This window comes from Pelophylax lessonae (genome assembly GCF_965119305.1).
Source record: "Pelophylax lessonae genome assembly, chromosome: 5".
Lineage (NCBI taxonomy): Eukaryota > Metazoa > Chordata > Amphibia > Anura > Ranidae > Pelophylax > Pelophylax lessonae.
In genome coordinates this window covers 156,966,832-156,981,760 of record NC_138772.1, presented here as the reverse complement: position 1 = coordinate 156,981,760, position 14,929 = coordinate 156,966,832, and the positions used below count along the sequence as shown (strand labels likewise).

The window sequence follows — 14,929 nt, the reverse complement described above, 5'->3', positions numbered from 1 at the left end:
TGCAGCAAAAGAGGGAATGGTGGCCCCCCGCCCTGGGACACAGCATGCTCCCAGTCGGGTGTCTGGGTGAAGGGGTCATCATTCTGACTGGTAGGTGAGCACTATTGACAGCTGCTCGCCTTCGTCTTCACCAGCTATTCCGGACCTCGGTTTGTTCCATGCATGATATTACTATTCCATAAGATGTTTGAATAACATATCAGATCTGTTCAACCTTTCTGCTTTTATATTGTTTGTATTTTCCTACATTTTGAAAACTTCAATAAAAACCTATTGAAATAAAAAAAAAAAAAAAAAAAAGGGGGGGGATCGGTTGAAGGGAGTAAAAACGTGGCTCAACCATGCCCCCCAATTGCAAATGTTAATTAACCCTTGATCAGTCTCTGATGTTGTTTGATAGGCACCAAACAAGTTTATATGTACTAGGTTCTGCCAGGGCCATCTTACTGAATGGGCACTCTGGAAAGTTGCCCGGGGCGCCCCACCTGCCCAGCAACCCAGTCCCAGCCAAGCATTCCGCCACAGAACATAGCAGGTGGCAAGCACCTGTCAGCCCTACGCTGCTGTCAGGCCACTTGGGCCATGGAGGGGGAGCCCACAACTGCAGAAATGCCTGTCCACCTCCACGGGAACAGGCACACACAGGACAGTCAAGTCTGACTCCCGTCCGTGTGTATGTTCACCAGACCCAGCCACCCAACTTGGAAGCTGTCGTTAGCCTTGCACTGCTGTACCAATAAATATAGCCTTATCCATTGTTACGGGACAGGGCACCCCTGAGCAGGTACCTCCGTTGACAGATGCTCCTGGTGCTTCCCGAGGGCTCCAAGCACTCCACCAGACACCGTAAGCACTTCAGACTCCACGAACCGCTGCAGCTTGGTTAGGGTCTTGGCATCTCTTACCCACCCTGGACCAACGACAAGGCCCCAGGTTCCTGTGGGTGAACCTCTCTTTCCCCAGAGAGTGCAGCACAAACAAGCTCTTACAAGAGCTTAGTGATTCTCTAAGGGAGTATGGAAGACCATAGCAATCCCTGCAGCAGATTCCCCCAATAACGAGACAAAGCTCCGAGATGAGGGTAAAACAGGAACAACATTTTTTGGAAGAACAGAGCACTCTTTTATACAGAAATTGGAACATCCTTCCCCCAACAACTGCTTTCCCATTGGTCAATTGTAAAGTACTTGCAGTTCTCACTAAGGTCCTCTCCAGCATATGCAAATGAGGGCTTGAAAATGAGTCAACAGGGATTGGTCAGATATCTTTGACCAATGCAAGGAGACAGAAGCCCTAGGGGGCAATCAATGTACACAATAGTCAGACACAGAACAATGGTTCCCTAACGAGCCCTCAATACACATTACTCTGAGTGTCAATAGACCGCCCGTCTCCTCAGAACTTCCTGTAATGCCCATATTAGGAGTTGGCTTCCTGTTCCTTACAGTTTACAGGAATACGTTTTAGCTTCCAGGAGAGGCAAGGCTCCATTAGCCACATGTTTAAAGGAACACAAAAAGACACAAAAATGCATAACTCCCAGTCTACTGAACAGAACCCCCACATTCAACCCATCCCCAGATAGCCTGGATCTGAGCGCTCAACATATCCAAACAGCGCTCAGATGCCACAAACACAGTCAAATCGCCATGGAGCCAAAGTCTTTAATCTCACGAACAGGTTCCATGGCATGGCTATCTGGGTTTCCCCTTACCCAATCTAATATAAAACTGCCGAACGCTTCATCGTTCGTCTAATGAACAAAGTCAGGAGGATCCGTGAATTTGGAGCGTAGCGGCTAAAACATAGGGGAACAAAGGGGGCTGTACGGGCCGGGGAACAGCCGAACAAACAGATGAAAGGAGGCAGCAACAATATAATACAAAGTCAGATGGTTCTGTCACATCCATAATTTAGCATTTTTATTGTTGTGGGCAATTGTGTAAGCAGGGCCCCAGCACACTGCATTGTCCGGGGGCCCTTTAATGCTCTTAAGATGCCACTAGGTTCTGCCTAATTAGAGCATATTTATTTTCACTTTGGTAAATCCAAGAACATTTACCATGCAAAACTGACTGATCTTTGCTGTGTGTTTACTACATATTCACTGCATTTGTAATTTGGTGAATGTGGTGTCAGTAAATGTTCAGATTAGTGAATGTACAGTAAATGTTTGCTAGACAGTTGGAATATGTTTGATTGACTGTGTGGCAAATGTTTAGGGAAAATGTAGAATATCTTTCTACATAGCACAAGATGTGAATAATTCTAATTTAGCGGGCACTAGTTTACTTTTCTGGCAATTGTTCTTTTATCTTTATACTAAAATAAAAATTGAATTTACATTCTTCTTTAGAATCATGTACCTTATAATCTTTGCCTTACCACTATAAAACACTTGTTTTTATTGATACAATTGGAGAGTTTATTTTATGCTATGCAGAAATTATGGAATACCAGAGTGATATGGTTATAAAGCACCAAATGATCAGTTTTCTTGAACTGTTCTTGCTCTTCAGGACCTTTAAAGAAACCCAGAGTTGCCATTATTGACCTTTTTCTAAAAGAATAATAGTTGCCCTGCTGTTCCTGACTACAGTACTTTCTGAGTCACTGACCTGGAACAAGCTTGCACGATAGAAAATCAGTGGGATGTCAGAACTGCTAATCTGTATCTTTGTTCAAGGTGGGGCTCAGAGCAGCATTACAGCCAGGCAACTAGCATTTATAGAAGGAGATGTCAGAAACGATAGGTGTTATTCTCTCTCTGTACAGATTTGTCACTTAAGAACAGCGAATGTTCAATAATAAAGTCGATTCAGGGCTCTATTTTCAGGGCGAACGGGGGGGGGGGGGAATTTGAGGTTTTACACAGTTCGGGCACCTCCAGCACTCAATGTATGTAATTGCAAGGGGTTCTTGGTGACCTGGAGGGTCTATTGATGATGACCACCACTGGGGGATATATTGTCACTGGTGGGGATTTATTTTTGTGTGTTTCTATTGTTTTTGAGGAGGTCAGTTGTTGCTGGTTGGTAATCTATTGTTGCTGGGTGGGGTCCTATATTCCTGGGGGGTGGGGGTGTCAGTTGTTGCTGGGAGGGATCTACAATTGAGAGGGAGGTCTCTTGTTGCTGGCTACAGAGTGGTCTATTGATGCTGGCTGGTGGGAGATCTGTTGTTGCTACTCGGGGTCAAGTGTTGCTGGTGTGGATCTATTGTTGCTGGGGTGGATTTTTTTGTGGTAGGGCATTGTTGTGTGTGGGATCTATTGTTGCTGTCTGCAAGGGATCTATTTTGCTGCTTATCAATTTGCTGTTATCATTACTAACTTCGATACAAATTAATTAGCACTACAAAATGATACTTGGTTCTGTATTCTCTAAAAGGGCGGTACTGGGAGGTGGGTAGGTGGTACCAAGGGACAGTGCTCAGAGGTGGGTAGGGGGCAGAGACAAGGGGTGACACAGAAGGGGGGAGTTCCTACACCTATTCTCTGGTGAAAAAAAAACCCTGAGTAGATGTAAACCTTAACTGTATGCAATTTAGTTTGCTAGAGCACTGTGTACCATAAACAACTGCCATGTTTATAATACTTGACCTGTGATGGCTGCAGAGCTTTTCTCAGTGAGGGGTTTCTCAATGGTGACAACACTGAACAATGCTGATTTAATATTCATTTAAACAGCCACTTGTAGTCTCCATTGAAAGCACATGTGATAGGGTGACATCGTGCAACCACAATTGGAAGACGGTCTGTTGTCATCCTATTACAGGAAGTGCCTTTTCAATGACTTTTACGGCAGGATCACCAAGTCTTATTTAAAATACTTAAAAATAATTTCTGAAATGATATTTGCATGTTAAAGCCTATATGAAATTTTAGTGATTGGGTTTGTATACTATTTAGTGTTTTCACTAAATGTGCAAACAACATCACATTTGCTTGGTTATAAATATGTTGACAAGTACAGTAAATTATATTTCCAATTGCTGAGCATTAATGGGTAAATGTCAACGAATAGTGTGCAGCTCAGTGATCGTGCAGGTGAATCTTCCAAATTAAGGAGACAAAAGATTCACTGGTCAATGTACAATGAAATCCACATTTACTGCTTAATAAGTAAACTACGATCTGCCTTTATTTGCGTATTTGCGTTAATTCAGCTTGAAAAGATGGCAAATGTTTTATATATATATATATATATATATATATATAAAACGAAGGTTTTGTAATGTTTTCTCATTTTCATTGTTTTCTTGATGGAGGTCATGTTTATATTGCCAGTTACTGCTGATAGCTGAGTATATATTATATGGCAGTATTTAATGGTGGCCTATTGACATAGCTAAGACATTGAGGGGATTAAGGATTTTATAATTCATTGTTTCTCATAGATAAAGTGCTGAATTTGTAATGTGTTCTTGTCTTCTTAGAAAAGTCCAGAGTCATATCGTACCTTAGCTGAATGTAAATGATGTACTGACTGAGCCTCTTGTCTCATTCTAGCCTGCTGTGCAGCTCTTACTGAACTTGTGCTCAATGACACCAATGCTCACCAAGTAGTTCAGGTAGAGTAACATTTCTTGCTAAATCTTTGTGTGTGTGTTCATCCATTACACAGCTATAAATGTAACACTTATGAGGGATGGGAATGTACAGTATATTCAATTAACCTATTTAAAGTTTGTGCCTACTAATATAGATTGTAAGTTATAAGTAATAAAAATGCTGAGCAGTCTTATTTTCTTGCTACATAAGCCAATTCCTGACAAAAAGTCCCCAAAAATAGAACCTCTTGTGTATTTTTCCCAGCTGCTAATGCATTTTGCCTGAGGTCAGAACTGTAGAAGAAGGGTCTTCCTATGCTCTGTATCTGTGAAATTGAAGGTTGAAGGTGATAAATTAGATCACTAACTATCATGGAGTCTGCAGATTTGACAGTTACTTAAGTAATGTATTTTTTGGGACAGATTTTCTTGTTGCTGGATGTCACCTACATTTGCAAAGAAAATTCAAATATTTGAAAGTATAATTCCGAGCAAAGGCAGTCACAATCAACTTTATCTCTATACTAACAGTACAGAGTGCTGATACTTAAGCTGGCTATACACATAGATTTAGTAAATTTAACAGATTGCTATGGCCACCATATGATCGTGGATGGACAAATCCCCAACCCTGGGCTATTTTATTCTGACAGCTGGTGCTACCAGATGTCAGAATACCTGAACAATGCTTGCATCTGGAAATATCATTGATAAAATGTTGGAAGGTGGCAGGGGCATTGCAGAGGCTGAAAGGCATTACCACTTACCAGATACTCAGAATGGCCAAACCTGGTGTGAAAATTGGTTTTCCACTCTTCCCCTTCTCAGATACGAACCAAGTTGTATGCTCCTCATAAATCCAACTTAGTGAAAATGGTTGTGGATCTAAGTCTCTGAAAGAGTTCAGGTGCAAGGAGAAGAGGATAACAGTTTAATCATGGTAAACTTTTTACGCTCGTGATAGTCCATGCATAGCAGAAGGGCATGATCCTTCTTACATAGTTACATAGTAGGTGAGGTTGAATAAAGACAATAGTCCATCCAGTTCAACCTGTGTAGGTGTGTGTGGCCGTAATTATTCCACATACCCCTGAATATTCTGATCCTTGAGATGTATGTCTAAGAGTCTTTTGAAAGCCACCATACTTCCCGCAGAAACCACCTCTTGTGGTAGAGAATTCCACAATCTTGTAGCCCTAACAGTAAAGAACACCCCACGTTGCCTGAGGTTAAAACACTTCTCCTCTAATCGCATTGTATGCCCTCGAGTCCTCATGCAATCCTTTCGACTGAATAGCTTTCTTTCTATGCTGAGATCACCATTGAGAAATGTATAAATTGCTATCATGTCCCCTCTCAGGTGTCTCTTCTCCAGGGAGAATAAATCAAGCGATTGCAGATGCTCTTCATAATTAAGGTCCTCCAATCCCCTAATTAGTTTAGTTGCCCTTCTCTGGACTCTCTCCAGCTCCAACACATCCCTCCTGAGGACTGGTGACCAGAACTGGACAGAATACTCCAGATGTGGTCGGAGTATTTTATAAAGTGGAAGGATTATAGTTTTATCTGTGGATTACATCCCTTTCTTTATGCATGCTAATATTCTACCGGCTTTGGCAGCTGCCGCTTGACATTGCATGCTATTGCCTAGTCTATCCTCTACCAAGACTCCCAGATCTTTCTCCATTTTTGATTCCCCCAAAGGTTCCCCCCCTAAAGTGTATTGTGCTTTTATGTTTTTAGTCTCCAAGTGCAAAACCTTACACTTCTCCACATTAAACCTCATTTGCCATGTCGTTGCCCACTCTGTTATTTTGTCCAGGTCATTCTGTAGGATATCTGCTTCATGCTGTGCAGTTATTGCCCTGCCCAATTTTGTGTCATCTGCAAAAACTGATATAGAACTATTGATCCCGTCCTCAATGCTGTTTATGAATAAATTGAACAAGGTTGGTCCCTGACTGAGCCTTGGGGGACCCCACTTACCACCTCAGACCAGTCTGAGTATGCGCTGTTTATTACCACCCTTTGGACACGCCCTTTTAGCCAGTTCTGTATCCAAGAGCAAACCCTGCGGTCGATGCCTGTAGACCTTATTTTATAAATTAAGCGCTTGTGGAGAACTGTATCAAACGCCTTGGCGAAATCCAGGTACACCACATCCACTGGTCTCCCCCTGTCTAGCTCACAGCTCACCTCCTCGTAGAATGTTAAGAGATTGGTTTAACAAGAACGCCCTTTGTAAACCCGTACTGATTACTGCTGATGATGTTGTTGTCTTTGGCAAACTCTACAATATAGTCCCTTATCATTCCCTCCAGAAGTTTACATACTATCGATGTCAGACTGACAGGCCTATAATTTCCCGGGACATGCCTCTGCCCTTTTATGAATATCGGTACCATGTTAGCTTTCCTCCAATCCCCTGGTACATTTCCTGTCGTAATACTGTCAGCAAAGATCAGTGGTCTAGATATACTCTTACTAAGTTCTTTGAGTACTCTCGGATGTACGCCATCAGGGCCTGGTGATTTATTTGTGTTAATTTTATCCAGCCTTTCCCTGATTTCACCCTCTGTTAGCCATAGTGGCAAGTCCTGTGTATTACTACTAACCATATAGTCGTGGTCAGTGTACCCCTCCTTTTTCCTGTGTAAAGACTGATGAGAAACAAGCGTTCAGCACGGTTGCTTTTTCAGTGTCTTCTGTAACCATCCTCCCATCATCGTTAATTATGTGTGCAATATGCTCTGCCCTAGCTTTTTTGCTGTTGATATATTTAAAGAATTTTTTTGGGTTCTTTTTACTATCCTCCGCTATTTGTCTCTCAAAGTTGATTTTAGCCATTTTGATTTTGTGTTTACTTTTCTTATTTGCCTCCTTGTATTGCTCGAAAGCCGATACTGTACCCTCTGATTTATATTTCTTTAAGGCCATTTTTTTCCCCCCCTAATAAGTTCTTTAACATTACGGTTTAGCCAGCCAGGTTTGGCTTTGTCTCTTCTAAATTTATTTCCCATAGGAATGCACTGCGAGATGCATTTGTTTAATATGTTCCTAAAGCATTCACATTTTTCCTCTGTGGTCAGTGTTCCCAGGGTTTGGTCCTAGTTTACCCTTTCCATCATTAAGCACAATTTGGGAAAGTTTACCCTTCTGAAGTTTAGGGTTCTTATGTTCCCCACTTGCCTTGTTATATTGTTATTTACGCTAAATGTGATAATCCTGTGATCGCTAGAGCCCAGGTTGTCCTGGACTCCTACTTCCGAGATTAGGTCTGGGTCATTAGTGATCAATAGATACAGGACTGCAGTTTCTCTAGTAGGAGAATCCACCAACTGAGACATGTAGTTGTCCTGTAAGATTTCCATGAATAGACGGGCCTTCTTTGAGTGTGTATTCCCCTCTTCCCAGTCAATGTCAGGATAATTGAAGTCCCCCAATATGATGACTGATCCCAGTTTTGCCACTTTACCCAACAGTGATATAAATTCCAGCTCTACCTCCTCCCTTTGGTTGGGTGGCCTATAGCAAACCCCCACAATTACTTTTCCCTTTTCTTCTTCCCTATGGAGTTCTACCCACATGGATTCTAACTCCATACTCATCCCTTCCATAATATCACTCCTCTCTAACACCCTTACATTATTCTTGACATAGAGACATACCCCTCCCCCTCTTTTTCCTACCCTGTCCTTCCGGTACACCGAATACCCTTGGATATTGGCCAGCCAGTCATGTGAGGGGTCGAACCAAGTTTCCGTTATTCCCACAAGGTCTATGTCCTTCTCATGTACTAACATTTCCAACTCATCAATTTTATTAGCTAGGCTCCTGGCATTTGCATATACCCCTCTTAGTTTTGTGGAAGGTGATAGTGAATGGCGATTATTTTTATTCCTGTTTGGTCTGAGGTTTTCCCGCACAGACCCCCCAATTGACATTATGGAACTACTGTCGCTGCTTACTCTACCACTGCCTTCTGTCCTTTGCTCCCTCCTGACTGACTCTAATTCTGAGCCCTCCCCCCATCTCCTAGTTTAAAAGCCCCTCCAACTTGGTGGCCATCTTTCTCCCAAAAGAGCTGTACCATCCCCATTAAGGTGCAGCCCATCCTTACTAAAGAGCCGGTAGCCAACTGGGAAGTTCTCCAGGAACCCAAACCCCTCCTTCCTACACCAATTTCTCAGCCACTTATTAAGTTCCCTGAGGTTCTTCTCCACAAAGAAGATTTCTTCCCCTACTGGAGAAGTGGAGGGATAGAAGAAGAAGCCTTTCTTTTGGTTCTCATCAACATATTCCTTTAAAGCCTCCAGGGGTGTCACCCCCCCCCCCATTTACTGAGAATGTCCAGATATTCATGGTATGGCTCAGGCACATCTGGCGTGTCTTGCTGTCAGAGTCAATGCAGAACAGGGCTACTCATGGACTAGGGGGAAAGGACAAACAATGTTCTCGACAGTAGGTTGATTAGAAATTAATTCCTCCAGAAATCCAATCTATGTGCGGATTATGTGCCTGCAGCCATGGTAGCCCCAGGATGACAGGTAACAGTGGTGAAGAAATAGCATCCAGACTTAACAGTTATTTGTGATTAGTAGGGGTGAAAATGGGTAATGGTGGTGTCTCCTGAGTTACATGTCCTGATTTGTTGCAAGAACCATCTGCCAGCTATACTGAAAATCCTTGAGTCTTTGTGCTGTTGTGCTGCAAAGGCCAAATCAATAAAGCAACTACAAGCCCTGGAGTCAATAATTGCGGTGACTGGAATTGCTCTGAAATAAGATTGGGAGAGTTAGATGAGTTGCATTGGCAGCCAAGAGTGGCTGGTTAGAAGGAGAAATAGACAGACACACAATTTTGCAGGGCATGTGCGTACATAGTAGCCAGCCTCCCCCCAGTGCATGCAGAGGTTGTTCTGTCAGCAGTGAAGGCATTCTTTAGATGACAGGGATGGAGGCATCAACGCCAGTTGCATTGGCCCGGAGCCTCAGGTGCAGGAAAAGCATGGCTGACAAGAGCAGGATGAGTAGGAACCAGGCATCATCCACACTGGATAAGATTGCTAAGTGGTTCTTTCCAGCCTGTGTTTACAGAGCCGACCATTGTTCTGGATAGCCAGCTGGATCAGGGCTTCCAGTGTATTTAGCTTATCTTTTAAGGCTTCTGATAGGCCCGAGGTGGAATTGGTGTTGCAGGGTTGCATCATTCCAATGAGTATCTGCTCTCCAGCATCTGAAGTCTGTAACATAATCTACATAAAGATAGCTGGCAAGTGTAAGGCATGAATGTGTCTAAGTCCCAATAAAGTAGAAATAAAGAAGAAAACTGCCCAAGGCACAAACCAAAAGTAAAAAAAATATGAAATGTATTCCTAAACATTAAACAACTTTTGCACACATTTTTTTAAAAATTGTTCTGTATAGAAAAATTGCACACGAATACATTTGAATATCCATATCTACATAGTCAGTTTTTTAACTATTTTTCTGCTTTATTATGCATCTGTCTAGAGGCAAAAATGGCTGTCCTAGGTGCCTCTGATAAAAGCATTCAAGTTCTTGATCAGTGAAGTTGGGCTTAGAGTATCTGTCACAAATCTGTATCAGGCTCCCTGTGAAAGATACCGCGCTCATGTCCTGAGTTGCATGCTAGTTCTATTTAATAACTAGTATTTCTTCCCAGCCCCCACCCACACACACACAAAATATAACACTGTCCGCCAATATCAAAATACCATTGCCTCATTTTACAAGCCTACATTACATAATGTGTTACTTTTTTTGCAGGAAAATGGTGTTTACATTATTGGTATGCTGATTTTACCAAGCAGAAAAAAGGATTGTATTAGAAGCAAGTCTATTTTGTTACAGGTAATAACAAAATGTGCTAAAAGGGAATGTGTACTGCGTGAACAAAAAAGAGAAAGGTTGGGGAATCGTGAGAATACAAACAAAGGTCTGTTACCCACTACCCCAGCCACCAACTAAGGGCACCACAGGTATGTATTCTTGTTAAAAAGATGTAAGTTTATTAGGCACGTGTGCCTGAAAAGCAAAAATAAGACAAAAACAAAGGCGGTGAGCCGTAGTGTTACAAGACAACAGTTAAAATCAACAATTGAAAGCACCCATGCACATTGAAAAGAGGGTAGATAAGAGAACGGTACCCCTAGACTTCATAGAGCATCACGATGCCAGTCCCGAGGGGCTCAGGGTCAGGGGGATCTATGCCCTTAAATTACCTGCCAGGAGGGGAGATTTTGATAAGATCCTCCTCCAGAAGGAGAAGATGTGGATCTATAAGATGGGATCCCTATCACCAGTGGGACTAAATGTGGAATTTAGCCTGCAGCCCTTCTTGAACCCCTGAACCCTTAGCCCCTCGCGACTGGCCTCGTGGTGCTCTCCAATACCTACCCCTCCTATTTAGCTAACCATGTTCCATTATACAAATGGCTAAGATATGGATATCCATATGATGTTCTACTTGCTAATCTTGGGGTTAACTGTATTTGCCATAGGTTCTTGACAATCGGGAACTTATGAGTAAATTTCAAGGAGGGTATGGAATAGTGATGATAGTCTCCTGCAATCTAAACTTTAGATGAATGCTGACTATCATTATATCAATGGTGGTCATTCTCTCTATCTAACTTTGGACCTTAGCCATCTTCAAATATTATAAATATAATTGGTAGACTAAGAGATCAGGTTAAACAAAATTATCATTAGCAGTTACTATAGAGTGAATTTAGGTATCTCCTCTCATCTCTAATTCCAAGTACCTCCTCTCATATACCGGCCTTGGGTTATGTCCTTTGGAGTATAAAAGGATGATCGTTTCCAACTGATTACTAATCAGCAGTTTACATTATATTTAATGAATGTTTGCCATGCTAGAGAGTGCAGATCCAGTCATTTATTCATATTTTTCGTGTACACTATGCTGTGTAATCTTTTAATCACTTTCAATTACATGTTCACTTTGTTCAACATAAAGATTTGGCACTATGTCCATGATGATATATCTGGAAATGGTGCTAATTACTTTGCTGGTAGAATGGCAAGTTGCATCGAAGTAATATACCGCACTGTTCATAAAGAGCGAGGACATCTTGTGGAAGTTTGCGGTAGTACACTTCCCCTTAGTCCCGCACATCAATGAACAATTAAGCAATAATTATCAATTAAGGGCGGTATATATCGATGCACCTTGAGGCCATTCAGTAGCTCTGAAGAAACCAACGTTTTTGGTGAAACGCGTCAGCGTCCAGTATTGTGCATTGAGCACCCATGCACTAGCGCCAGTTGAATCCCCTGCACGGGATCCGTCATCTATCGTTCCCCAGGCTGTTCCCCGAGAAGGCGTCCAGCTGACCAGCTCAACAGGAAGTGATGACCGGGAGGATACCTCCGACCCGGAAGTCAAGCCCCGCAGCCGCCGGCTCAGCCACATGGAAGGGTAGAACGCCGATGGGTGAATATGATAGCAACAGGCTAACCGGACACCGGGAGCTCCTGCTGTAATACACCGCCATCTATCCTCCCCCCTCTACATGAGGTACATACCGCCATCAAATGAAGTACATGTCAAGGTAACTCTCTGACCTGCTCCACTTCCAACTTGTTTGTTTTCCTTGCAAGGACGGTATGTTACCTATCACACGTATTGCTTACTTGGGACCTATTTTGAGCTCTGTTCAATGACATCTACGGCCCTCATCTACTTCATGTATTAGGATTCCCTTGTGAAGACTCAGCATTGAACTCTAGGCAGACCACTCAATGCACTGTTTCTCATATTTTTGCATCATTTTGAGCTTACTCAATACAGCTTATTAACTGTTTATGGACAATTCTGTCGGCAGGCAAGTGTGTGCTTAACAAGTTGGAATCTTCTTGTGCAATTCTTGTTCCCTTTGAGGAATTTATCATACTTCTACAGTGACTACATTCACGGTATAATCAAGCCAAGCTCATTTCCCATAGTAACTAGAGGGGTTATCTACATAATTGAGGTCCTCACACTGTACCCTACGGACAATTCAGCCTACATTGTATGCTGATGCCCGTCGGGTTCAAGTGGAATTAGTTGGAAGGTGTTATTTTCAATGTGCATGGGTGCTTTCAATTGTTGATTTTAACTGTTGTCTTGTAACACTACAGCTCACCGCCTTTGTTTTTGTCTTATTTTTGCTTTTCAGGCACACGTGCCTAATAAACTTACATCTTTTTAACAAGAATACATACCTGTGGTGCCCTTAGTTGGTGGCTGGGGTAGTGGGTAACAGACCTTTGTTTGTATTCTCACGATTCCCCAACCTTTCTCTTTTTTGTTCATATGTCTATATGCCAACGGCCACCATTCATGGTTATGTAATTTATTAAGGTGGTTCACTAATTTATGAGGTGTCCACCACATTTCAAGTGAACCTCTTTTGAGCCCTTTACAGGACACTACCTTGCTTCTTTCCTTTTTTGGTAATGTGTACTGCGTGTTTTCTTTTATATATTTTTTTAATATATTTATTTTGGTCAGGAGAAAAAAAAATGAATTTTTTAAAAATACTTTCAAGTTTACTTTCAAGTTATGAAGTACTGCGTATTGATATTTTGTATTCTCATTTTGATGATTTAGGATCCACTTCACATTTCTGGGTCTCTTTGTTTCTTTGGTGTATACCTATTATTTACATGACTCAATAGCTCAAGCTGAAATTTACACACTTAAGTGAAATAAATGAAAGGAAAAGACCAGAGGCAGTAGACCTACTGTGGGTGCACTGCAAACTTAAATGGTGGTAATGCAGGTCCACTTACTGTTGGGAAAAGGTCCACCCAGTGTCCTAGCCAGAGTGTTAATTGTTGATTAACTGCTGTCTGTGGCTAAAGCCAGCTGGGAGAGATGCAGAAATGGAAAAATGAAAGCAGCCACTGGCTAGCATATGGTGGCGTCCATACTTGGCTATGGCGCGCCTGCATTTAACTACTTCTGGGTATTCAAGTGGCATCTGTGGTTGCAGTCTTTGTATCTCTTTGTCTGGCTTTCAGCAGTGATCCTCTGGTCGGTTAGGTCTGTGGCTGGCCATGGAGAGCAGGTAAGCAAAGATTAACACTTTGGCAAAAACACTCAACAGTCCTTTCTGCCAACAGTAAGTGTGCTACTTACATCTCTGATGTCTTTATGTATTGTGTCTTAATGGCTCAAGGTAGAGAATCTCATTTCCATGCATTATTGCAGAATAATTTCTTCCAGAGAACATAAGGGTTACTGAAAATGGAGAGTGCAATGTCTGGTTCAGCTGTGCATGGTAGCCAATCCGCTTCTAACTTCTAATCCTGGAAGCTGATTGGTTTCAATGCTTAGCTGCACCTGATTTTGCACTCTCCAGTTTTAGAAATCAACCCCATAGTGTCAGATAGAGATGCTTGTCCTTTGGACAAACTAGGTTTTACTTACTTCACAGTCATGTGGTATCCCATCACAAATATGTCTGTAACCCAGCTTTAATCATTACTCATAGTTTAAAAAATACAGCCTTAGAGGTAGGTCTTGTTTTATATCTTCTTACAAGACGTCCCAATCCTCTGAGATGCTATCTCTACCCTGTTGCCATAATCACACATACAGTGAAATCATGTAGCACCACTGATACCCATCTCAAACTTTAGAAATCACTACCATAGGGAAGAATAGAGAAATTAAGAAAACTTAATTTATTAAAGTTTATTTTCTTGACAACAGGCAAATACTGAACATTTTTCACTGGACACAATGCTTTCTTTATTAGGCTGTGCAAATATACAGTACAAGAGCAAGAGAGCAAGAGAGATAATACATACCATCTGAGTTCATGATTTCTAATTAAAGATTTACATTTCCCCCCTGTTTAGCTTGATTTCCTTTGCCAGGTCTGATATTTTAACTGAAACGTCAGTGGATAGATGTAATTCAAAGTCCCACAGTTGTTATCTATCTACTGTGTAACCTCACACACCGCACACATAAATTATTATTATTACAATACATGATTTATATAGGGTCAACAGTTTGTGCAGTATTTTACAATATAAAGGGATGCAGTACAATTACGATGCAGTTCAGTACACGAAGGTTAGCAGAGCCTTGTTTGTGAAAGCTTTAAATCCAAAAGGGTTGAGAAAGTAATAAACTGTGTTAGAATGAGCTGATGGAAAAAGTAAAAACATTGTAGACAGTGGAGTTGATATACGAAAACTGGAGAGTGCAAAATCTGGTGCAGTTCTGCATAGAAACCAATCAGCTTCCAGGTTTTGTTTAGTCAAAGCTTATTTGAACAAGCTTGTAAGTGAGGTGCAGCAGGATGTGATGACCATAATGCACACAGTCAAGCACG

The 14,929-nt window shown here is 41.8% G+C and overlaps 1 protein-coding gene across 1 annotated transcript in view; it reads left to right on the top strand.

Moving 5' to 3' along the window:
* Window positions 1–14,929, top strand: part of NEK10 (NIMA related kinase 10) — a 472,071-nt gene that overhangs the window by 115,349 nt on the left and 341,793 nt on the right. Inside the window, exons 14-15 of the mRNA XM_082258594.1 lie at window positions 4,511–4,572; window positions 10,341–10,424. Of these exons, the coding sequence (XP_082114720.1) occupies window positions 4,511–4,572; window positions 10,341–10,424 (146 nt within the window). The remainder of the gene's footprint in view (window positions 1–4,510; window positions 4,573–10,340; window positions 10,425–14,929) is intronic.